We start from the raw sequence: 26,875 nt of genomic DNA, 5'->3' as shown, positions 1-26,875 counted from the left end.
ACAGTTTGTAATACCAAAGAAATTTCTGAAATTTCTCTGAACCCACCAAACCCTATTTTTTTTTTCTTTAAAAGGTTTATTAAACATATTTTATACTGGCTTAGCCAGTATCTGAACTCAATCTGAAACAACTTGTTCAACAAAAACAAACAAACAAAAATCCTTGCAATAAGAGTGGAGACCAGGAGAATTTTCCTTTCTCACTGTTTGTGTGAGGCACAAAGGTAGGGGAAGGAGAGTGCACTGATAAATAATAATAAAGATTAGGTTAATGTTTTGTCAAATCTAGGTCTCACTCCTCACTTGGTCAGACAATTTTTTCCTCCATTTATAGTACGTTACTAAAGTAATTTGACTTACAGAGACATGAATATAAAGTGCCCCATATCTGGATTACTTTGGCCAAAAAAATTTAAAGGAAGCAAAAGAAATTTTTTGACTTCCAGAGGTGTAGCAACTTACCGCTCTCTCCTTTCCACTAATGTTACTAGCAGTTGTACAGTATCATTTGCAAGGTCCTGCTCTGAACTCCACACTGCCAGGTTACTGATCACTTTTTCTAAAAGGTAACCCACAATCCACTGGGAACCCTCAGTATCAGCACCAAATGCTGTACTAAATGGCAGACTTATCTATAAGAAAAGCATTAAAATGAGTGAGTTTTACAGAAGGCAGAACCTCAAAGTGTATGGTAATCAGTCAGCAAATTCTTTTCAGGCTGTCACTTCTTCCCTACTTAAAATACACAAAAGTTACATAGACGAAGGCAAAGAATACCTGTAACAGAAAAATCTTTGCCAAATTTATCTTGCAATTTTAAGCACAACACCTAAAAGAAAGAAAAGTATCAACCTCATCACAATAGCAGGTTTAAGTATGTCTAGCTTTTAATGCCAAGGAAAGTTCAGAAGCTTTAAAAATTAAGAGAAAGATACCAAAAAATCATCTCCCAAAAGTGTTTCCATGAATTTATGATGAAATTCCTCAAAATAAAGTGATAAAAATAACTCAAAATAAGCCTAACTCTTGATCTAGTTTGAATCTTGTAAGAATTTATTTTCATCGCAGTCTTTTCTACATCTGCTTTCTGCATTATTCCTTCAATCTACACAGATTTTAGGGAAGATGTCACATTCTGGTCCTGGTACGTTAAAATATGCTTCCTTGAAATTGCCTGCTTGCCTATCTTCAGGAAAAAAAAAGTGTAAGAGTGAAATCCAAAAGCTTTGTAATATTTGTGCAGGGGCTTCCTGTCAGCACACCACCATTTCTGATTTTAAAATTCATAATACATACATGACTGAGTATAAGATTTAAAAAGAGGTGTTCAACCTCTTTCACATGCCAACGCAAACTAAACGTGTACATTTCCTAGACACCCTGTTTCATGCTCTCCAATTCTTTCCCAGCTGATATCTTTGCTCTGCTACAAGTTGAATAATATAATTTAAATTCATTACAAGTCTTCAGTATCCCTAACTTTGTTAAGGGCTCCTGAAGCGTTAGTATTCTTAGTTGCTTCAGTAGTGAAAATAAGGGGAGGAGGCGGCGGCTTCCTTCTCAGAAGTTAGAGCCAACAGGACCTTTTCATGAGTGGCCTCCATTAGCTAGCTGGAGTATAGTTAGTTGTATAAGCAAAATCAGGATCAAGGTATAATCATGATTAGTGCTTTCCAAACACGATAAAATGTTGCCCTTTAGAAAGAACGCATCATAGAAATCATGATATATACAATGAGAACATATGAGAATAGGGAGAGGAGAGAAAGTAACATGATTTTAGCTTATATATACCACCTAGTGATGGTGTTAGATATCTAATTCAGAATTACGACCAGGTTACTCAATAAATCATTCATCAAGGGCAACCACTGTATTAAAGATGAACTGTAAGATCTGATGTAGTTTATAAAATTGCTGTGGTAGGTGAATTTCACCCGCTATACAACCTGAGAGAGCACTATGCTACTGTGATGCTACTAGCTAAAAAAATCACATTTATACCAAGATGTGCAAGAAGGGTCCCCTAACAACTTATATTTATAATGAAAAATAAAGGAAGAAAACACCTACTTTCAAACAATTTAAAAACTAACCCCAAATACAATATTAAAAATGCTTTATCACTGCACCTTAGGATAGCTACACTGATATCTGCATTCCAAGAATATTTTTGCTAATACTCACCAATTCATTCATAAAGGTTATATCCTTACCTGATCATACAGCTTTTCATCCACCAGGAGGTAAGTCTTTGCCCAACGCTTGAGGAACCATACAATATCTTTGCCCATCTGCGGGCTCAGAAGGTGCGTGAGATTTGCCCTTATTGCTCGAGATTCTACTTCTGACACTCTTAAAATAGCCGATAACAACCTGCAGATTTAAAACACAACAAGGATGTTGAGGGTGTTCTTTGGAAAAGTAGTGTGACTCTATGAAACACTTATTTTTTCATGAAATATGAGGAAGGAACAGGATAATGAAGTATTTCAACTCTAACGAAGTGGAGAGCAGTTAACTTGTTTCTTTAAATCCAAGGAGAGAGAGAAAATGGCAAATACCCTCCACAAAGTCAGAATATAAGGTGATCTTTGACTTCAAAAACACTGCAACAGAAGAATCCCGACAAGCATTCTGACGTTGTGGGAATGCAGACACATGTACCGCTACCTGTAATGTTTGAAAAGCTTTATGGAAAAACTGATTCTCCCTTTCCTGCATGAACTACCTCCTTCGTTACAAATTGTGGCCTAATCATGCAGCTTTTGCAGTATGATACAGCTACAGCAATGTCCAGTTTTTTCTTACTTTTTCATTACCACAGAGAAACAACATGATGTAGCAGACCACCAAGTGATTGCATTAATACACTCAGTCAAGAAAACTATATTTAATATTAGCTTTTACAGTACCTCAATTAAATTTGGTAAGAATTTGCTAGTCCTCAAGCAATTTATGAGCTGGTGGTGGTCTATTTCTGTTTTTAATCCCATCTGCACTAAGACATTGCAATCAGAAATTCTGGGTTTTGACCAGTTCCTGTAGCTGCCAGGCTTGTCATCAATGACCACTATTCAAACCTCTACATGTGTTAGCCCGTGAAGCACTTAACTGCCCATGAAGATCCATTTTTCTAGCCTTTTCCAGAGAACGGAAATCCCTTATGCTGTTCCTTAAATATGTTAATAATAATAATGTGTACATAAGGGGCAACAACTCTTCCCCCCACTGAAGACCAAAGCTGCTACTGCCAAGCTGAGGCAGTAAATCACGACAGTATAGACAGAAAATTTTTGATAACATACTATAGGCTGTGTTGCTCTAAAAACAACTGTTTTTTTTTTTTTTTTTTTTTTTTTTTTTAAGTAATTTGAGTCGTTTTAAGGACTTTCTGTAACAAACAGATCAAAGACAGGCTTTCAGTAGTGATAAAGTATTTCTATTTATTTTAATAGGTAGATCATGTCCTCAATTACAACTATTAGGTCATCAAGCTAGTCATTTCTGCCATCCCATCTCAACTGAGTTTTATCTGTTTTGATGCCATACTTTTTCTTCCTTTCAGTCCTCCCCCTAGGTCAACTTGACTTGAAACATTATCTGTAATCTCTCTGCCTATCTCCATCCTAAAAAATATATATATATACACATATACATAAACATCACTTCATCTTTTCTGTCTTTTCTTTTATAGCATTGCCTTAATAGATCAGTTATAAAACCATTCTTCCAAATTATTTGCCTTTACTTTAAGACTAGTTAAAAGAGACATTTCATTTCCAATGTTCAGTGTTTACATATGGCTTTTTTTTTTTCTTTTCAATTCACAGAAGTCCATTCACATTCTCACTTTTTCTCTGAAAAAGTATTTGACATACTTAACACATGACGCATTCTTACCTAATTACAGAATCAGTTCTGTTGTACCCTGGGATGGAAGAGGCCTTTTCTCCTGGAGATCCCAGAATTTGAAGTGTTGTGTTGATGTCAACCTCAGCTGAATGTTTAATGGAGTATTCCATTACTTCTGGAGGTATTAGCGGAGTCTCTCCCTGAGTATCATTAGCCAAGAGGTAGCCTTACATTAAAAAAAGAAAGAATGATCACAACTTTCTACCCTATGTTAACTTAGAGCTTTTTGATTAGAGAGTCCATTGGATTAACTGCAGACATTACACCAGAATCAAATGTTTATACAACCCCTGACTAACACCGATTAAATATGTATAATTAACTTCAGAATATTTAAAGCCATTCTGTAAAAAAGAACCTAAAGCGACAGTAAACTAATGCTGAAAAATAAACCACCAAATTAAATAATAAAAGAGGGAGAAGAGCTTTGCTTTGTGTGAAAGAATAACAGCCAATTCAGGTACCTGAAAGAATATTCTACAACATTGTGGTCACTTTTTTCTCCTTCAGTTATGTGATAAAAATTGTTCAATTTTACAGCTTCCCTACTGAGTCCATCTCATCTGAGACTTCTACTCTGCTAATATTTCAAATCTATAGAATCTTTCAGACACCAAACAAACGTGCTAAAATAAAGTTTTCCTTGCATAGCAACAGCAGATCAGGTAAAGCAATGGTTTTCACAGTAAAATACTCTGGTGTCTAGATAATTAATATTAATTCCAGATTTAGTCATAGTTTTCAGTGTCTGATCTCATAATCATCTGAGCTACAAATATAAACTTCATCCTACAGCGATACAAAAATATTATAAACACATTTATGCCAACATCTGAGAGCAACTAAAACATCAGACATTCAAAAAGACCCCACAAAATATTTCATAAAGTATACATTTCTCCTAATAAAATACAGACACTGTCTTAGCTGATGTTACGCTTTGCAAACAGATGTAAGATAGTTCCACCTAAAAATCAAAAATAAAAATGTTCTAAACTCAAGTTCCCTGAAACACAGCAAAAAGCCAGGACATGGATCATCAATCCTGAGAGATTCTGGAACTTACTCGATTCTTCACACCACTGAGTAACACTGCTATCCTGATCTCATGTGTGTTCCCTTAAGTCATGTGAGCCCAGACAATATAACTGAAACCACGAACAGGCTAATTTCTTGAATAGATGGATCTCAGAAGTCTATGACAAAATTACTTGAGGGAATTTCCAAAGGACATACCTCATGAAAAGATTACATTAATCTTTTAAAGATAATTTTCATGTTACTGCAGACAGATGAAAGTGAGACAAAAACTTTGTAAGTAGTTTGCAATGCAAGCATTTCTCTTTCCTAAGATGTTCCAGGTGCAACAGCAATATCAGAATAAGTGCTATTTAACACAGTTCACCTACCTGTGACTAAAATAAGCCAATGAATATCCTCATACAGGTCATCAAGCACTTTATTGTCAATTGAGGCTGATGCTGGTGAGGCAAGTAACTGCTGCTGATGTCTTTGCAACTGACCATGGAGCCTTGTAACTCGGTCTTCTAATAAACTGTGGACAAAAAATAATTAAATAACTTCACTGGTTTTAAATTGTTTCAGCAAAGTCAAGCTCTTCCAATTTGGTGGATTTATTCATTTGCATTCATACTATTCTTCCATACCTTGTAAGAAGAGGTATACAGTGTTCTGCAGCAATTCTTCCCAGCATGCCTACGCTGGCCAACTGGTCACAGAACTGGTCTCTGTCGTCTTCCTGCAGTTCACTTATTTCTTCTTCTTCCCGAGAGGCCACACCATTGGCAGTCTGATGTTATTTCAACAAAATTAGAAGCAACCAGTTAATGTTACACTTGCTAAAACTTATCACCACCACACTTTTCTACGTAAATTTGGGTTTTTCTTCCAGGGTGTTTTGCACTGATACACAACAGGCTTGTGCCAAATTAGATACAGATGAGGTAAAAAGAGGAGTAAATATGACTTTATATTGTTTTGAAATCAGCATTTCACAAACTTATCAGCAAAATCAGCTCCTTGCATATTTGCTACCATTTCCAACAGTGCTCTCAAGTCAAAAGATTCACTGTTAGTGAAAAAAGTCAAATATAAGAGTTATGAAAATTGATACTCATTATAAGCACAGGCTGGAAAGCAGCAAACAGCTTCTTTATACCACATACATAAATCAGCTCTGGTAAGCATCCACTGCTAGAGGTACAAAATGATGTACTGAATGACTCTCATTCACATAGATGGTTTGCAAACCCAATGGTCAGGAGACTTCTAAAACACATTTGGATTTCAAATCATATATATAATCAGGCCAAGAACAATTTTAAACACTTTGTTTTGTCCTATTCATTAGTCAAAGATACTGTTCCCAGTTCTCTGAGATCTTAAAAATAAATTACAAGAGAGGTAGTATTCTTCACGATAAAGTGAACGTCACCTCTTTCAATAAAGATTTTCTATAACTTATTGTTTGAAAAAACCACACCTTTAAAAAGTAAATGCTACAACCTCAGAAAAAATAGAAGGCAAAATAAAAATATCTCAAGATGAGATTCCTCTCGCCTTGGCTATATGTTAAGACTACCTAGTAATCAGAGCTTATTTTCTTGAAGAGTTGATCCCTTATACGTAGAAATCACATATCAATGTTAGAAGTGTTTTCAAAAATCTCTTGACGAATGACAGAATTTACACAACTACCATTCAAATACAAGTGACGGAGAAAGCTATCGTTACATATTGTTTCTACAAAGGCTCTGGAAAATTGAATCTAAACACATTTTCTTACCTAAAGTGCTTTTACCCCATCTTTTCTTTATCTAACCCAGCAAATCATTCTCCTTTGGCAACTTCAAAGTTGCAGCTGTTTACTGAAGAGTGAGTCTCTGCTCTCAAAGCAGAGACTGAAAGTTCCTGTTACTGCTTTGATATCGAACAAGAAGCATTCTAAAATGCCAGCTGTGGCTTTTAAAAGGTTACCCATGGGATAAATGACTTATCTCACAGAATGACATGAATTAACCTGTGTATACGAGCTATGTCAAGACCGCCTGATATGAATTCAAAGTTCTCTTGTGAAATATTCCTCTCTGTTTGGCATTGTTATTACCATCTGTTACATATCAAGATACTAGACATGGGTTTTATACAGGGCTTTTCAGAATGAGGTACCCTGGAGATCTTTGCATAGCATCAAATTTAAGAGATCAATTTTATATAGCTAACGAATCAAATCTATGCAGTAATTAATACATTCAGCATCTACATCCAAGTTTCAGCACCACAATCTATTTCAGTAAGATCCATACTCCTGGCAAAGAGACTAACGGGTTTTCCATCTCAGAGGGCCAAGAGATAGCTGAGGTAGTTTTAAGTTTTCTTGAGAACAGCCACCTCAAAAATTCAGTAAGGTATTTATGTACCATTTTATCCAGAAGAACCGCATAGTATTTCATGCTTCTTTTAGTCTAAGCATAGTCATTCTATATTTTCTCAGATTACACTTCAAAAGTATAATCTGAAGATAACGTATGGGAAATAACAGGATAAAAGGCTTCCAATTTCATTGAAGACTTTAATTATAACCCAAATCCAGAGAAGGATGGTCAGAAGTTTAGTCGTTGCATCTATAGGGAAGACCAGCAGGAAACACGTCAATTTTACTAACAGGTTTATTTTATTTATTTTTAAAAGTAACTTCCAACTTTGTATTCCTTCATTTCCTTTTCATAATGAGAGAAACAGACTGGAAAATGACCTCTGATTAACAAATTCAGCAAATTTTTCATTTCCATTCAAAGCCACAAGTAGTAAATTTATACTAGCTCCCTTGAGCTACATAATAAAGTATACAACAACAACAAAATCTCCACATGGGTTAGTTACTCCATATTATCATCAGAAACTACCACTATAAGGGCTTACCAAATTCCTTGTACCATCAGGAGCAGCTAGATGGCACTGAATGTAAGAATTAAAGACCTGAACAGCATGTTGGGTAAAGAAACCTTTATGGAAATGTTTGTCATCTTGTACCAAAGTAAGCCAAGATTCCAGCAACTTATCATATGCTTCCATATATACCATGTCATCTTTGTCAAGCTGTAAGAGATGAAAGAAACAAAACAAACATCTTATTTCTAAACTAAACCAGAGAAAGATACTTATATTCATTACTATTTAACAGATGTTCTTCTAATGTTGAAGCAATTTAAAAAAAAAAATCACAAAACTTATTATTGGCTATCCTTGAAGAGATCAGAAAGAACTGAAGCAATGCATCGAAAAGGTCAATGCAGCTTTGCTAGAATTAAAAAACAAAACAAAAAAACCACTGTGTTTAGCTATTTCTTTTCTTCTAACGTTCAAAACCAAACCAGACTTGATTTAAGCCTTTCATACATACACATAATCACCTAAATGCAGGAGCTACAATGCTTTCTCTCCAGTGACACCAAGCATCTCAGCTCATACCAGAAACAACAATGAATGGAGCTATTTCTGTTTAATTAGACACAGAACACGTGCATATAGATTAGCACATATTCCGCTATTTTTGAAATAAAGAGACAGAAAAGATGACAACTCTCTGTTTTGGAGAAAATCATTACAAACTGCATGTATTAAAGAAACCCTGCTGTGGGCAGCCAGTTTTGATGATGATACACAACTTCTCATTCTGTGAACAAAGAAAGATCACAATTCCATAGAATAAGCCTGCATCTACAATTCATTAGTGCATTTTAACTGTCACTTCATGCTTTTAGCTTTTCACATATATTTATATGGGGTACATAAGTTGCAAAAGGAAATTCATATCTGAACAAGCAAACTCTTGAGTTACAGGGCAGCTAAAGAACCCAGACAGCAGAAGGGTTGTTTCTCTTGAAAAGGACATTTAATGCAATTATCATTTTATTTTTTTTCCACTTGGTGCGAAAGTTGAACTTTAGTAAATACAACCACTTTCAGATAACTTAAGTATGACTCCATGGATGGATTTGCTAGTACTGCGAGACTCTTCTTTCCTCTAAGAAGTCTTCTCAACTTTTAACCAACATGATTGCTCACCAAGGTTACTTTGAGATAGCAGAGCTTAGTAAAATGATTCCTTGATGAAATACAGAGATACTAAGGCCTTTATCATGCCCCAGGCAGAGGAATTCCTAACTTTCAGTGAAGTTACAAACATGGCTGCATGAACAAAGGAAAAAAAAAGTTGGCTGGATGACTGACTAAGAGGGAAAACTGATACCATGTTGGAAGCATTTCAAGATATTTTCACAGCATCATTCTGTAACTGCAAAATGGTCGTATTTACCTTAGCTAAAATATGGGACACGTGCAAGTTTGAAAACAAAAGCTGAAGATGATGATGAGAGAGACCAAACTGTATTCAATGCTAACATAAAACAAATTTAGGACAGGCACAGCATGTCTTTTTAGTTTGGCGAAAGGACATTCATTGAAACAAACACTTTGATATGCGTATATATATATGTATTTTTTAACTTACATACAATTAGTAATTTATAAAAATCCAGAAAATAACACAAGTAACAACGTCCTTTTATGAGGAAAAAAACAACTCAGATTTGAGAAGGTAATACAGAATAAACCATTTTTGTATAGTATTACCAATACCTTATGGTATTTTCATAAGGAAGCTAGGATTAGTAAGTGCCTCCATAAAGTAGGTGCCCAAGCAGTAGAGTTCGTTGATCTTGAACGAATAAAATCACAAAGGAACCTTACTAAAAATTCCCAATCTTGTTTTAGATTAGTGATTCAGATGAAAGGCTACAGCTGGGCTACTGAAGATGTCATGCAGGTAGACTGTACGTGACAAGCTGCAGACTGGGGAGCAGAAACTTTCCGATGGATCTACCAGAAGCGATTGGCAGGGCCCAGTTCAGGATTCAAGATCTTCAGGAGAAGCAAAGTACAACCACTAACATCAAAGTGATGCTGCTAAATTTCTCCAAGATTCTTCCTTCACAGTCTGCTGACCCTCTGAAGAAAGAACACTTCTAAAACTTGCTAAGTAGCAGCAAACTTGGAAAAGTTAGGAGCAAAGTAGAGAGAGAGACCAAATTCAGAATGATCTCTCCCTTAAGCAACTTAAAAAAAATATATATATATCATAAATCAGGAACACCACATTAAGAAATCCACCTGAGAAAAAGAAACCTTTGAGAGCATTTCTGTTTGCATTTTCATTCAACATCCTGCTCATACTCTTCACTAATTCTGATCAACTATTACATACTCCTACTTCTGCATAAGCATTAGCCTTGAGCAAAGGAAAGCTTAACTGTGGACAAGCATCTTCTCTCAGACCCAGCGTTATTAAAGGAAGAGATGATTGGTCCAAACTGCATCATAAATTAACCTCAATCATTGCTGAAGCTTACTGTCCTCCACAGCATAGCTGTTCAGGCAAATGTTCCAACAACTTCCCTCAATCAACAGCCAAGTAAATGTAAAACAACATTTGAACGTTTGGATTGTGTGTGGGTTTTTTTTCCTCCCCCTTTGCTGAATATCAATATTAGCAACAGCAGCAAGTACCATCAGCAACCGCTTCTGATTCTGTGCCAAGACACGTGCTGCTTTGAAGTGGTTTGCACATTACCGTTTGGGACCTCCTGATTTTGTCAGGTTCAACAGCAAACTTCTGGCTAAGCTGATTCCCTGTGTCTGATGGGTTTTCTGCAACATTCACACAAGCCATTCTGCTGGCACACAAAGTGGCAGAAATATGGGAAAAACAGTTTGCCCCACAAGCAAAGCTTTACTGCGTACACCTGTCTGTGTTCTGCTGCACTTTAGATTTCTGAATCTCAGGTTCCTACTGAGCCCAATGCATGTGGTATTTCACCTTTCACCAAAAACTCTTAATTACAGAAAGCAATTAAGCTCATGAGCACATGAGTTCACTAAGTACATCACTACAAGCAATCTAAGCAAGTAGCTTAGGTGCTTCGGGACATAGTTTAGTGGTGGACTAGGTAGTGTTACACACTGATTGGACTTGATGATCTTAAAGGTCTTTTCCAACCTACATGACTCTATGAAACACACTGACCAGGGCAGGCACATTCCTAAGCCAAAAGATTGCCTTCAGGGATGCAAACAAGTATTTCTACAGTCACGGCACACCGTGCCATTACACCATCTGGATTAAGTCAGCAATAGTTTGAAATACTCTGTAGTGCACCTTATTGCTGATACGATGATAAGGTATACGAATTATTTTTTGAAGACTGAATACCACAGAATTTTGTGATTATCCTGGAGATCAGAGCAACCACATGAAGTTGAGATATAAGCTATACAACTGTTAGACCGACGACACAATGAAGTGATGAAAGCGTGATGTTTCTTTCTTCCACAGAACACTTTAAAGATTCTACGACAACGAACAAGTTCTCTCTTTAAGGAAAAAAAAATTGCAGTCTTCTTTCTTATCTTGCTGGATTTGATAACATTGTAATATAATATTGAAAAGACTTTCTTCAGCAAAAACTAGAGGATTATGTATGCATAGGCAGACACATTCACTAGGCACGAGCAGCAAGCCATTTCCAAAACAAACTCTTTGTACCAGACAGTGGTACGAGCTACCTCGGGCTTTTGCTGAGAGATGAAGTACTCTGAGTTGTTGCTGAGTGCTCCTGAAGTTAAATACGGTTGTGTATTCTAGCTCTCCAGTAACAAGAGGCTAACTGAAGAAATGTATATCCTCTAGTCCCTTTCATTTAAATGATAGGTATCAAGCCTAGTCAGTATATATAGCAAAACTGGAAAAAAAAATCTTTTTTTTTTTAATGATAATGGGGAAAACCCACAATGGTGTCTAGAGAGCTTCATTTAAATCAATAACTATTCCATGTATATAGCTCAGGTGAAAGATGCACCTTAATTCTTATGGGCTTTTTTCATAATTAAGTCTCCTTAGACATTTTTATTTTTAAAGTGTGTTTTTTTTTGGTGTTTGTTTTTTTTTGGAAGCAGAGGATTTAGCCTATCAAAATGGAACCTCTATGTTACAACCAAGGTTTGAAAGAAGTAAGCAAACAGAAAAGTCCTCTGAATTCCCGCTCCAGATTTGTATGTAGAATTATTACTTCAACTGTGTCAGTAACAGAGGGATGATTTAAGCAGTTTAATAGTATGGGGTTAACAACAGATCTTAACAGCTACATTAACTTAAAACAGAAGTTCCTGCCTGTAAAACCCCTGACAGCATAAGTTTCAGTCTGTCCATATGTTCACACAGTGATTTTAAGCTTTCAGGTTTGTAGCGTGTTCATTATCTACAACACTTTTCAGAGAAGTCCCACAAGAGCAATCCAGCAACATTTAAAGACTTTCATACTTTTTTAACGTACCCATTCTTTTAAAAGTGAAAATATGAAGCAGGTGCTTTAAATCAAAAGTTTGAAAGATGCAGTGTGCAACTGAGCAATATGTTGCACATAATAAAAAAAAACAAAACCCTTTCAGATGTGATTTCAGAAATATCTAGAACAAAAGCACCGTGTTTCACAACAGTTATTGACAAAACAGCCAGATTCTCACATCACTTATGCCTATTACAAAGAGAAGGAAACAAAAAGAATACCTACTTTTTGAGAATGAATACTTACCACTTCTTCCAAGGCAGCACTTCTTCCAAAAGAACAAGTGAGATGTGCGAGGCAGTTAACAAATGAAGAGAAAAGTTCATTTGGAATGGCAGTTAAAATATTTCGAGGAAATACGGTTATCAGGTTGCTGATAATACTGGAAATTCCCACTGCTTCAGAGTCTTCTATTTCAATTCTATAGATAGAAATAGGAGTTAGTTAGCTGCCATCAAGAAAAATGTTAAAAGCCAATTGATTTTCTAGATACGTTTTCAATCAATAAATCTATCTCGTGTTAGTTTAAGAAGCACCTACTTGAAGATGCATTTTTTAAAATGTCAATCATCCAAGAGTAAACACAGATTATACCCAGAAATAAGCAAGTCATACCAGTTCTTCACACACACACACTGCACTCCAAACTAAAAGATTAAAAGATGCCATCTAAATTTAGAGAGCAGGCATACATACCCATTGATAGTATTCAGTAATCCCTCAATGAAGTGTGCCAGGTAATCAACTTGTGAACCTTCGTCAGGAAAGACTGACCCATGCAAAGACGCCAGCTGTGCCAGACACTGTAATGAATCTTGGGCCATATCTGTATCTTCTCTGATTTTTCGATGCACCTTTCAGGAAGCGAGATAGTTAATAATACACGGAAAATAGGATGTTCTTACAACAGTCACATGGCTCTCAATCCAAAAGAGCACACACCAAAAAAAGCTTACTATAACTTCTATTCAGTCTGAAATGTGAGGGTTTCTACAACTCCCTAAACCCTAGCAAATGTCACGATTGCGACTCGGTTCACAAAATCGCGAGCCTCAAATTAACTCACTGATACCAACATTTAGTTAAGTCTTACTTACATTTTGAAAATTGAACTGTGTACCGAATGTTATGTCTTAAAGAGAGAAACAGATGCCAGCCAGTCAGACATACTGCTCCTTCTAAAAACAGCAATAATGACAGTCATCTCTATTATGCTAACTATGCCTAGGCTACGGAGTCTTGCTAAAGTTAGTCAACAAGTTCAATCAAGATTATATAGATGCTTCTTTAGCAGAGGTAAACACTGAAGACATATACAAAAATGAATGCATCACTTCCTTGGCAACACCCTTACATTATACAGGGCCAAGTCATCTTCTTTCATTTCTGCGCTGTGTTACATCACTACTTCTGCTGCTAAGACCTTCTAGATTCAAATCTGCTAATATTTCCAGCAGACATATTCTCAAAATTCATGCTACAATTATCAACTACGTATTTTTAAGTATTTTCTTACGCTCACACCTTCTGTTTTTTCATGTAAGTTTTACTGAAAAATACAGGGTAGCTTTTTCCTCCACATGCAATTTACTTAAATTATATCATAAAAGTACAGTTAAGACACTCTGACCACTTCCCTGTGGCATTTTATCTTCAGCTTCACCTAACTCATAACCAGTTGGATTAGCTGCATGGTTAACCTCTGAAAGATTAAACTGCCAGGAGAAACAAGCCCTGAAACAGAAATACCCCTTCTAATATGCATTCCACACTTGGTTGAGATTTCAAGTGAAGGCTTCCTCTTTAACATGGCAGTCTTGCCAAGTTTTGCAAGGTTATTAAAATTTCTTAGATCAGTTATATGAATATGAACGACCACCATTCACTTACATTACTTCAAATAGCAAGCTAATACCACCAGCCTCAACCATTGCGAATCAGGAATCTAAAACCAAAACTGACAGCACACTGCCCTGGCTAGCCTTCATTCAAAAATAATCAAATATAGGCCTGCTTTGGTTGCCATTATTTAAAATGGAAATGCATTACAAAAATTTTGCATGTTATTGAAAACAATACCCTCGTCACAAATAAGTAGTCTTGTAAACCAGCCAAAGAGAGAGATTTAATTCAGACAACTTCATACTTTTAAACAAGGAAGGGTTAATACGTAAGCCAAAAAGTTATTTGCATGTGGAGGTTCACAGCTGACAGTAGCAACTGTCTGGATAGTCTAGACAGCTGTTCAGATTGTGTGTAGCTGCTAAGAGGTCTGCCAGTGATTTTTTCACCTTTTCAAAACTGCTGGAACAGACAAAACTTTCAGTTAAAAAAATAATAACTTGTAAAAAAAATCCTACAAAGTATAGACATGTATCCAAACACATATCTGACAACTCTCAAGCACTAGAGATTTCCATTTGCTTGGTCTGAAAACAACTTTGTCCCAGCTTTGAACACATTATTTCTTTGCTCTGCAAAAATGAAATAGCGTGAGAATGATGAATTCTCAGGTCCCAAGAGATTTAAGATAACAAAATATCATAGTAAACTAATTTATAAACCAATAATGTTGCTGCTGCAGCATTTCCTGGCAGAACAAAGACTACCAACTTTCCCCCCCAACAGTGGTGGAAAGTAACATTACTTTTATCCAGTTTTAATATCAGACCTCTTTTTAAATCACAGGAAGTGAATATTACATTCCCCCCTCCCCATTCTATCTCTTCCCCATCACTCCTAACTTCATCTATCTCAATTTAACTTGCTTTGATTCACTTTGTGCTGCGGAAAGAGATGCAAAACTTCGTATGCTGGAACTGGCTAGAAAATGGCAATTACATTACTTGTTTTTAGCTCTTCTGTCGAGCAAATGCTCTAAGATCAGCAAAAAAATACCGTTCATTTGAGAGCTGTTACACCTTATCTGAAAGGCATAGTCTAACCACTGCTCACAATGCTTGGTTTCATTTGATGAATACATGTTCAACAGTACTAAACAGAACAAAGCTTAGATAACCATACACTTTTTTCCTTAGTTAATGGTTACCAATTTAAGGCAATTTACAGGCAAAACACATATCTGTTAACCTAAGAAAAACACAATACTTTGTTTGCTTTGAAAAACCAGCTGAAGTTAACACAATCAGTCCTACCTGATGCAAAAGGAAGGATCCAAGAGTAAAGTTTAAAAACAGGCAGGAGCTGCTTTCCCTGTGGTCTGGACTATGAAAGTTGAAGAATGAAACTTACTGTAAAGAAAAGCTCCATAACTCTGCTGTCCAGGAGGGTCTCACGCCAGGATTCTGTTGGCTTTAGCATCACATTTTGTGAGGATTCAAACATAGCTATATAATGTCTGCCCAGTTATCTGGTGTCAAGGTCAACAATAACATTCCTACTTGGCTTTAAAAAAATCCTAGATACAACAGGATCCATTCAGAAAGAATGTAATGGAAACAAACTTTAAGCCTCTTCACATACACAGCATAATTCATGCATGAGGCCAAGGAATAAAAGGTATTAAGTATTGAAAAAAAGAATGCTCCAGGAATGTTAGATAAGAGTTTGATCATAATTATGAGACATACCATAGTGATACGATCACTTTGATAACCAGGGTGTCTAATGTGACACAGCGAGAAGGGAAAAAAGCAACCGCAATTAACAGGTGTTAAAATTTATGCAAAATGGGAAATCATTTTCTAAAAAATTTTCCTGGCAGCTTTTAAAAAGGCCTTAGGATAGCTAAAGATAGCCCATTGAAATCTATATCCTATTTTTCTAAATAGCCAAATATGCATCACAGAATGCAGATATGTTAGCCCCGCATTAATGGACATTTTTTATCATGCTGTGAAGAACAAAAGCGTAAGGCACCACAAGGCAGTCATATTAAACATATGCTTGTAAAAAACCCACAATAAAAAGCACCCACACTAAAACCATGCCTTCCCTGCACTCATTTCAGTTATTACCATATCTTTTGGCATAATTTAGTTTTTACGAAATTCTGCCAGTGCAGAAAAATAACAAATACATGCATGAAAAAAATCAATTAAACAAGCACGTTACATTCTTTTGTCAGTCTGATCACACAGAGTAGCATTTATTACAGATTTTTGAAAGTGCTTCCTACTGTGACACCCCTCAATCCAAATAGCAGTAAAGCTGCTTCAACATAGTTATGATTTCATTTGTCTTTTTAAAACCTTTCACTGCTCCCTCTGAACCCTTTGTATCCCAGCCATCAGAATAAGCAACTGCATGCTCAACTGCATATAATCTACTCATCGGTAAACAATGAACAGTATTAACTTTTGTAAAGTTTTCGGGTATTATAAAAAAAAGTTTATCCAAAAAAAATTGTATGCTTCCAAATAAAAATAAATTTTACAACAGTACCATTCAGGAAAGCAGATCCCTTGAAATCTGATGGGATTTGTTTAAGAGAACAATGTATAAAGCAAACATCTATTTTAATATGAAGGATTGTTGTGCAAGGCAGGAGACACAATTCTGTTTTATTTACACTTGCCCTCTGAGTTCTGCCAAACACAGAAAATCACAGTAACACTGTGCAGAACAGTTTCAAAAAAGCCACTTTTTCCACGGCACAGCACCAAGTGGAAATTCACTGATAGTATGTGCCCAGAGCTGCATTCAGCACATTACAATGCACGAGAACAATCACGGATTTTCACACACGTTGAAACAAAACCAGTTTCACGATTCTCAAAATATCAGTGTGTTGAACACTACCAGATTTGCAATATTTTAGACACTGAAAATTTTTTTTAAAAAAATCGAAAACAGATAATTCTCTATTTTACTTTCATCTGAAATACAAATGTCATTTAGGTGATCGAAAACACTTCAATTCTTCCAGATAAAAATAAAATATAGGCATGAAATTATCACATGCATCCTTTATCAGAATAATATTACAAATTAAGACTAATGTAATCAGTGCTGGTGCATTAAGTTATGCTTTTTTTTCCTTCTCACTTATAATATTCTAAGAAGAAAAAAACATTTTAAAATTGTTTATTTTCAAGAGGGTTCTTTGCCTTAACTCTCTTGTAAAAGACTGGCATCCTTACCGAAGAAAGACTACAGATACATTATCAGTCTCTGAAAATCAATTTGCTCTCCACTAGCTTGAGTTTACGGAGGGGACGAGCTACATAACACTTTTCACGTGGAATGGAAAGGCCGCTTTGCTGTCACTATTTTAACAAGCCCCAGTATTTAGTGGCCCTATCCTGTTATTTTTAGTGCCGTTTCTCACGCTAACGGACTGATGACATATCTGACAGACTTGTAGGTAAAATATCTGTTCATTAAACAATACAAATAATGGCTGCAGCTATTACAGAGATTTTACAGCCATTTTCTGTCCCACACCAGGTGAATGCAGACATTAGCGTGAGCTGGGTGTGGAGATGCTTGCTGCCATGAAACATCTGAACTTCTGCCTTATTAGCAGCAGCCCAGTTGTGCCAAACCTGAAAAAATGGCACTAAATTACCTACTATAGGGGTGTATACAGGACAAATGCAGTCTTCATCATCAAAACACGCAACAACATGAACGAATCTCTACTGTAAAGTGTAAGAGTATAACTAGATGCCTTCATGTTTCATAAAGCTCTGGTGATCCCTGATTAGTGCCTAGAGAGAAAGAGGAGAAAACATGGTTTAAGATGGATTTTCTTTTATCTTTGCGTACATTCATGTATGCAGCCGTTAGCTCTGCACTTGGTTTTGTTTAATGAACTGGACAAATAAGAGTAATCTGTCTTAAAAATATTAACTTCTCATTTTTAAAGTATAATTTGGAAAAAAGTTCTCTGTGATTCTTGGAGGAAAATACTAAAAAAAAAAAAGAAAAAAGATAAACAAATGTGTAATTTTCTTCCCATTCTTTGCCTCTCTTCCAGGATGGGTGAAGATAAATATCAAAATATTTCATATCCTAAGGCAGCCATAGGGGGATTATAACACTTCAGGACTTACCACAAATTCTATTTTTTGCAAATGGATCCCAAGGTTGTGTTTTTGTGTGTTTTATTTTTTTTTTCCCCTCCATGAGAGGGGAGGCTTGCCCTGCCACAAAGAAGGAAACAAGGAATTTAAAAATCAAAGCTAAGGCTGCACCTACCAGACTCCCATCTGCAATTTTTTCCATAGCAGTGAAGAACTCAGAAATGGATGAAAAACTCCTGGCGTGATGAGGCCCGATTTTTTATTTTAACTTTGTTGTTGTTGTTAAGTTGTTTTAATCATTTTACCTTTGTTGTCTGGAATCCTTCTGGAGAGCTTTGTATCAGTCTTACTTACACTTTACAAATAAAAATCCATTATTAAGGTAACAGCTTGGAAGTCTGCCATCCAGTGTTATAATGCTAGCATACTGATTACATTTATATTTTTAAGACCTCCTCTGGCTTGCTAGTTAGTCAGCCAAGCACATGGGATGAGTCTAGCATCAACTCTAGAACTGATGCAGAAGCTTGCTGCCCCCTATGGAGAACGGTTTCACAAATCTTTATATAACTCACACTCCTAGGAAACAGATCCAGCATTCAGTTGCAGAAAGGTAGGCTTAAACATTTAATTGTTAAAAACTACTTTATGTGGGAGACACCAAATTCAGATTGTGTCTGCAAAGCAGCAGGCAGAGGAGGTGTAGGAAGACCCCAGCTAACCTTAAAACCAGCCAATTCTGGAGCAGCCACCAGCGTAGCCATGCCAGCACAGAGTCTCATGTTGACCACCCAAGTGGATTAATTCTGCAGCCCCTGCTAAAATTTGCTATCCCTACTAAAATTTGCTACCACAGCTCTACATCTAACAGTAAGCAAGCTAATCACTTCAAGCCTAACTTCTGCTTAAACCACACCTATGCAGAAGTGATGGCCATACAGATGCAGCCCAAGACTCACACCTTCCCACTGCCAACCACCTCGGAAGCTGATGAATTTCTAAGCAGTAGGGATTCCAAAGTTTGTTTGTTTGTGGTTTTTTTTGTTGTTTTTGTTTTTGTTTTTTTTTTTTTACTTAAGAGGGATAAAACTGACAAAAGTAAAAGGCAACTCTTTCTTTTACACTTTCTTCAACACAGCTGTTTTAGTTGCAGTGAATTTTTCCTCATATCCCAAACAACAGCCAGGACAGTACCTCATCCCTTCGTTTTTCACACAAAGACTGTAGTAAATTCAGGATAACCCCAGGCTGTTAGCAAACAGAAGACCTAAGGAAAGCAGCCCTGCTGCTGAAGAAAACCCATGTTGTCTCTCCTCAGCTCAGTCGTATCTGCAGTTGTGCAACAAATCACAGTCAGGACCTCACCCCGCTAGAAAGAAGCTCTCAGCCAGGCGGTTCCCTGCTCAGTATCATGCTCCTGAGAGATGCTGGGACAGGATGCTTTTCAGCAGCGATGCCAACTCAAATCATTCCTCAAAACAAACCTGGTGTTGTTTTTTTTTGAGTACTCTGTGTTTTTCATGCACTTCCATTATGCACAACAGATGCTACCAATCTGGGTTGGACTGACTTCAAATCCTGAAAGTCTGCAGAACTGTATGGTTCGCAGGATCTTCCAGAGGTCTCTCATTCTGGCTTGAGCCATTTTCACAACAGAGATATGAAGAGCTTGTTCCTTTACATGTATAGCCGAGGAACACCCATACTAAAACCAGAATTCCGATCAGACAAAAGCTTCAGTCAGTTCATACAATTGCCATTGCACCATTAATTTTGATGGAATGGCAGCGATGCGTATTAGAGGAGTGCATCCCATCAGGGTTACGTAACCTGTATTTTAAATCCAATCCCTTATTCTACATTCATCTGAAAACTTGCCAGCTTGCCTCCTAGCAAGAAGAGGCACCAAATCCAAAACAAAAACTAAAGCTAAAGTTCCTGTTTATTCGTGTACTATTAGTGCTCTCTACAAAAAGCTGTAAAAAACTGTACCTTTATGAATAAAATAAGGGATAAATTGTTCTATAATAGCTCCTAATGACAGATCAGGAACACCTTTTTGTAGATGGGAGATAGCAAGACAAAGGCCTGATTAAAAACTTCTGCATTCGTGGGCATTCATCCAAAGTCTATTAGAACGCAGCTGCCAAGAACGGATAAATCCCAAAGTCAAGAAGTGGTAAGAAACACCTCTGGAGGTAAAAGAATCTGATTACGTCCTGACTCCGTAGGACAGATTATACATCCACGTCAAAGTGCATTAGGGTCCAGCAACACTGAATTCCTTAACTGGGGTCTTTGGACACTCCTAATGTACTAGGAGTGGGATCCTTGAAGGCACTCCTATAAAGGAGAGGGCTGTATCTCTTATTACCCATCATTTGCTTGCACTTCCTTAACTATTCAAAACATTCATTGAAGAAAAGATTCAGTTTAAAACCAATTCCATCCAAGTAACCAATATCTAACTGTGCTGTGACAGCACTGAGAAAAGAAACCCTACAGAAGCCAACATGCCACAACCGACTGCCATACGTTCTTAGTGCAAAATAGGAATTCTATGCTATTGTCCTTTCCAACAGTACTGCCAAAAATCCCCGAAGCATCTGCAAACATCAGGTGAACTAATGCCTAGAGGTAACAGATGAAAACAACAATAGACGATTGCCTGTGTGCTAGAAAATGAAATGGAAGAAACTGCACATGACTGAGAGGAAGCCTCCTAAGCCATCATGTCTTACTACTGCAGTAAGACACTCAATAATTACTGAGTTCCAGCTTAAGAGCAGGTTGGTGTCAGCCTCTCTTCTTTCACTGTTCAACAAGGTGGCTACTCCAGAATGCATCTTTTATGCCAGCTCTTCTTGCTGGTAATAAACAATTTATATTTACTACAGCTCTTCTAATAGCTGGCAGCGCTGCCTAAGACTGCATTTAACAATGCAACACATACCGAGTTGTCCTGTAACAGCACTTCTTGAGAAGTCACATTTTGATGTAATTCTTGCAATTTAGTGATGTAAATGCTGTGCCTCAGTGAAAAATCACTAAGTCACTGAAAAGCACATATTTATGCTGCTTTTTTGTAGGGGGCAGGGGGCACAGAATACCAGAATCCTGCTAAAGATTATGTACAGATACTGCAGATTACTGCTATGCTGCAAGGAATACTGAGAATCAATTATCTTGTCGGGAATATCAACTAAAGGAAAATATATATATATACACATATGTGGATACTATGGATCATTTTACTCCATGCTTTAGGTATTAAATTTATGCCCATTGCTTTGGCATGCGTACTGGCAAGATTTGGAAAGAGGATACCAACTGATCAATTGGCATTCCTATGTTCTTGTGTAATGTGCTACCTATGTAGAAACTGCAGCCAAGTTAAGCTTCACTGTCCAGGAACTAACAATCAACAGCTACATCAACATGCGGCTGTCACCCTAACAGCTACCGAATCTTAGTTAAGACCCTCTTTTCTCAAAAGTGATTAAAGCCATTCCAAGTTCTGTGAAAACAGGTTGCTAAATAGAGGAGGGAGAGCACAACCAGTGTCGTAATTCTTACAGCAAAATGAAATGCCCAACGGCACAAAACAAGATGATATAATGTAGAACCTAAGTTATAAAAAGATGTGAAATAGAACCACATAAGAGCACTTGTGGTGGTTAAAACTAAAAGGTCTATCTACACCAGAAGCAGTCTCCAGAAGTGGCCAGAATTTAACAGCAATAGTATCTCAAGTAGGCCAAGTAGCAGAAAACTCTGTTAATCTCAAATAGTGATATGCCTTGCTTAGCTATTACAATTAACACTTATTTACAAATACGTACAGATTGGATCACTTCTAATTATATACGGGTGTAAACAAAAGCTGCAAGTCTCAAGGCCTGAATAAATTTGTACCAACATCCTGCTTGTATTTAACTAGACCCACCATTGCAAACCTTAAGGTTAGGATAAAGTGTTCATGAAAAAGCTAGAGCTTTCACTTTCAAACTGTAACATCATTGGTATTTGTGATGGTGTACGTCAGAGGTTTGCATTAGGCAAGACTAAAAATCAGAGGAAATGACCTCCACCCACCACTACACAACACAAAGGCATTTCCTTTCTATCTACAGTGACTGCTTTAAAAATCAAAAGTGTTCACACATTATTTGAATTCTCACAAATCCCAAATTCTCTTCTGAAAACTTTTATAAGATGCAATAATTTGATTCCAGTCTCAGTCTTGTAAGCACACGCACTAAATTCCTCTCTGGCCCCTTGCCAAACCACCTCAGTGGTTAATAGGCGTGGAATATTTACTTTTCATCCATGGCACTTTCCAAAAAGACAGTATCTGGCATTCTACTTTACAGATGTGAACCAAAGAACATCCACTTTCACTTCTGCTGCTCATTACATAATGAACAAAGACAATATAGAAACACACACATGCTGCCTTCTGATTGTCAAAATCCTACATAGAGGGTTTGAAGGCAACACCAAGATTGCTGCAGTATGTGTAACAGTAGCAAATTATTCAGACAGTTTTAAGAAAAAAGCTTATAAAGCAGCTTAACAGGTTGGCTCTGGGTAAGTTTGCTCAGTATCTTAAAGTTGGTGTAGCTATTAAGAGTTGTCGTAATGCTGTACCCTGTATTTCTACCATATTCTTCTGGCCCATTTTTCAGGCTAAGCATTTTTCACCTCTCTTCTTCCCTCCCTCACCAAGACTCACTCTCTCTTTCTGATTCTTCATTATATTCCCGTTTCTTCCTCTGCTTACCATCTCCACATTTCCCTGGACATTCATAACCAGCACACACCACAAAAATATGAAAAGGGAAGCAACAGCACCAGTATATCGGCAAACAACAAAAAAAGGAGATTCCATCTCTTCTCTTTTACTGGGGGAATCCTTTGAGCATGCACATCTTGAAATGACAGGGCATTCATCTACCCACTTCTCATCTCTGAGAGCAAAAAGAAAGACCAGACCTCTGCATAAAAATTAAACAAAGCTTACTTAGATCTCTTCACCATTTGGTTCTGCACTAAAGTAGTTTGTTACACTTTCCCCATCCCTTGCTACAACCAGATACATGCCAGGAGGATCATCAGCTCTGAACTGGAAGCTGCTCTGCTGAACTAATTTTGCCTTTTATATAAAATACTTTAATGAAAACTAACAGCAGCTTCTTCATATAAGTACCTCTTAAGCAAACACAGGAGTGAAAAAAAAACATAAATCAAGGACTAAATATAAGACTTTAATTTACATTTTTCTCTCCTCACATTTACTTATCACCCATCAGAGGTGATCCAAGTCAGTTGAAATAAAGGGCCTGACATTAAAAGGATATAATTTGGAGGAAGGAAGTTCCAGCTTAAGACCTGATTGGCTAGTGCAAGATAACGCTGAAACACTGAAGACATCTGAGCATTGAGGTTTTCACGTCTGCTGAATTCCTGAAGTACCTCTACTGTGAGCATGAAGATCTGCCGCAGATCATCCTCCTACAGTCAGGACGAACACAACATATTAACAGAGTCTCTCAGTCATTTGTGTGTTCACCCAAGTTTTCATTAAAAAGCAGAAAATATTCCAAAGTTGACAGTGAGAACCCCCATCTTATCTGCCCAAACTAATGCAACATGTTGGTAAATAATAATAAAAATATTTATGTACGTTTAGTCATTAAAGGAAAAACTTAATATCTTTTTAACAACTGGTGGAGTAGGGGTGTGGTCTTTGGCATAAAAAAAAGTTGGTAAGTTGTTCCACAACAGTCAGAGTTTAAAGCAATGCCTTCACAAAAACATTTCTGCCTGGCCAAACAATACATCTGAGACAACCAGACTACACCATCTGCAATAATATTTTTAAATACATAGCTCTCCTTGGCTTTAAACCAAAGCTATATTTAAGACTATCATTGTTCCACAGAGTATTCGTTTTGTTTGCAATTGGTAGCCAAGGAATTAAAGAGCCCAACCGTGTAAAGATCTGTAGCTCTACATTCATAAAATGGGCAAAGAGATGGCACTTTTTTGATACAAGTATTTAAAAAATACATTATCAATTTTCCTAAGGTAGCCAATATCTGTATTTATAATATATATTAGTCCAATCAAATGCTGTCAAGCATACACTGTAACTGAATGCACCTAGTGCAAGAAAGTACTTTTGCTTCTTAATATATAGATTTTAGAAACACAGGTAGCATATATTGATACAGAACTAGTTTACCTGAAATATACGTTTACAGTTACCATGGAACTCCATGCTTAGTCCAATGTTGCTGGTTTTACTTGAACTTGAGAATTCGCTCAACAACGCCGTTAAAATGGAACAGGCCAAAGTTTGCTATAAAAAAAATAAGGGGGAATAATATAACTAAAAGATGTCCAACAATGTAACACCACCTACATTGTCCTTAAGTTACTTTATTAGCATATTTCTGCAGCTATTAATTCAGTTTCTTCTAACACAAATTAGAACAACTCAAACTTTCAGGATTACAGATGCTTGGGTGAGCCATCTCTGAAATCATCCAAGCTCCACCCTTACACAAGAAATTCAAGTATCTGAGCAGCATAAAAAACTAGCACCTGTACAATCAGCTCTACAAAATGGAAACAAACACCGCAATCCATTTGCCAGCCTGTTAATTTTCTCTCCCCATGCACGTGGTTTTACAGGTACTAGGATCAGGGAAGATTCAGTTTATACTTTTTTTCTACCCATCTAACAGTTCAGATCACTCTGAAGTTTATTTTGGCACTTCTCTGCATTTGCTACACTTACCGTGTTGGTATTTGATCATGATTAAACGTATACCACAGAAAGTGATAAAAACTAGTCAAAAACAGCACCTGCAATGCACCCTCTTTTCCCTCTCCCTCATCAAAAAAGGAGAGGAATATGCAGAAAGCTCTGATGCTTAAAAGCTTTTAGATACTCTCCTCCAAAGCACAAGATCCACAAGCCTCAGAAAGAACCTTGAAAGCTACTCTTTTGGAATGGTGTCCCTGAAGCAATATAAAAACGGGTGAGGAAAAAAAACATTAATTTTAGAGAAACAGATACATGAAGATTGTATGTTCAAGTATCATCTTCATTCTCAAAATTTAAGGTAAGGTAAATCAAATGCTCATGATAAAACACAATTTAAAAGCCAACTTTTCTTTATGAAACACTTTTCCAGCCATAGTTGCTATTTTTGAAATAAAAAAGGCTTTTTTTCCTGATGCCAAAGTCCAGTAGCCATCATCACCAGTTTTAACAAATTTCTGTAACTGAACGTTAAACACAAAAGAAAGCTAATGCGGTATAATGGGGATGTAAAAAGTACTTCAGAGGCGTGCCATATACTAATGTAATAAACACAATAGAAACTATATACCAACGAAATGAAAACACTTTTTGTTAGACAGACTCTTAACAAAAAACTTGAAGATCACTGGCTATACTCCTAGACCGTTCGGAGCCAAGGTGCCAGGGATGGACAGAGGGATAGGAATTGTTAAAGGGTCATGCATGCCAGCAAGTGTCCAGGGGTTAAACAGAAATATGCACACTACCTCTGAACACCCGAAAGATTAAAGTGGAGATGATACTATTTATGCAAGCTCATACAACAGCTGAGACCAGTGCCATCCACCCACCAACTGCAACATCTTTGTTCAGAAATGCCTCTGAAGTCAGTACCTTGACCCCCCAGACAACTAGTTATCTTAGCTAGTATACACTAAATTAACATTCTTACTTGCTAAATAAGTCCCAGACAGATCAAACATAGCAGCTTCCTGATAACATATGGGTGTTCTTTTCTACTACATAATAAAGCTGTACAGCAGGCCAGCATATTGCTGATCAGTTGCTAAATCTAAATTTTCCCATTTTAAGGAAATAACTGTTTATTTCAAGAAGGCTATTTCAAGTAGACTATTTCTCATCTAGTCACTCATGATAAAAGCAACAGTTTGCCAGTGAAAAGCACCACACTTTAATTTGCTCCAGCAGAAATACAATTTGGTCAGTTCTATACAAGACTCAGAGTACTTCTAACTAGCTCAAACACTTCAGTATTTTATTTCCAAATTTCCACGTAAGCTATTTCTGCAACAAACTATTATTTAAATTTGCAGGAAGTCCAGATTTGAGCTGATATAAAAATTTAGGCTAACACTGAGTTTCAAGTCCAACATTAAGAGTTCCATATGAAAAGAATTAATCTGATAAAAAAACAACCAAACAAAAATACAACCCATCCTCTCCACTCCCCCCAAAAAGAGAAAGAAAAACAGTGAAGTTAAGCTCTAGAACAACACTTCAGATAAGAATACATGTTTTTAAAGGAATAATGCAGAAGTTTCCAGAGAATACTGCCCAGTTCCATTCTGCGCCAGGAGATGCAGACATTTCACAAGGCTCTCTAAATACTTTAATAGAGACTTGAATTTATACTTGAATTACAAATGCACTGATACATCACTATGTCTCAGAGCTGAAAAGTAAGGACACCACTAGTTGTAATCACAGATCCCCAG

The 26,875-nt window shown here is 36.8% G+C and overlaps 1 protein-coding gene across 2 annotated transcripts in view; it reads right to left on the bottom strand.

Annotated features, from left to right (window-relative positions):
* XPO4 (exportin 4) overlaps positions 1 to 26,875 on the bottom strand; it is an 81,688-nt gene that overhangs the window by 17,650 nt on the left and 37,163 nt on the right. For both annotated transcript variants that reach the window (XM_083805221.1, XM_083805222.1), the window contains exons 5-15: positions 24,573 to 24,689; positions 23,686 to 23,839; positions 15,591 to 15,703; positions 13,035 to 13,192; positions 12,585 to 12,759; positions 7,858 to 8,034; positions 5,583 to 5,725; positions 5,325 to 5,470; positions 3,904 to 4,081; positions 2,217 to 2,376; positions 463 to 632 (exon numbers count right to left, since the gene is read on the bottom strand). In XM_083805221.1, coding sequence (XP_083661347.1) covers positions 463 to 632; positions 2,217 to 2,376; positions 3,904 to 4,081; positions 5,325 to 5,470; positions 5,583 to 5,725; positions 7,858 to 8,034; positions 12,585 to 12,759; positions 13,035 to 13,192; positions 15,591 to 15,703; positions 23,686 to 23,839; positions 24,573 to 24,689 — 1,691 coding nt within the window. The remainder of the gene's footprint in view (positions 1 to 462; positions 633 to 2,216; positions 2,377 to 3,903; positions 4,082 to 5,324; positions 5,471 to 5,582; positions 5,726 to 7,857; positions 8,035 to 12,584; positions 12,760 to 13,034; positions 13,193 to 15,590; positions 15,704 to 23,685; positions 23,840 to 24,572; positions 24,690 to 26,875) is intronic.

Source organism: Anser anser, assembly GCF_964211835.1.
Source record: "Anser anser genome assembly, chromosome: 1".
Taxonomy (NCBI): domain Eukaryota; kingdom Metazoa; phylum Chordata; class Aves; order Anseriformes; family Anatidae; genus Anser; species Anser anser.
Note: the sequence above shows the minus strand (reverse complement) of the source record. Positions and strands in the feature narration are given on the sequence as shown.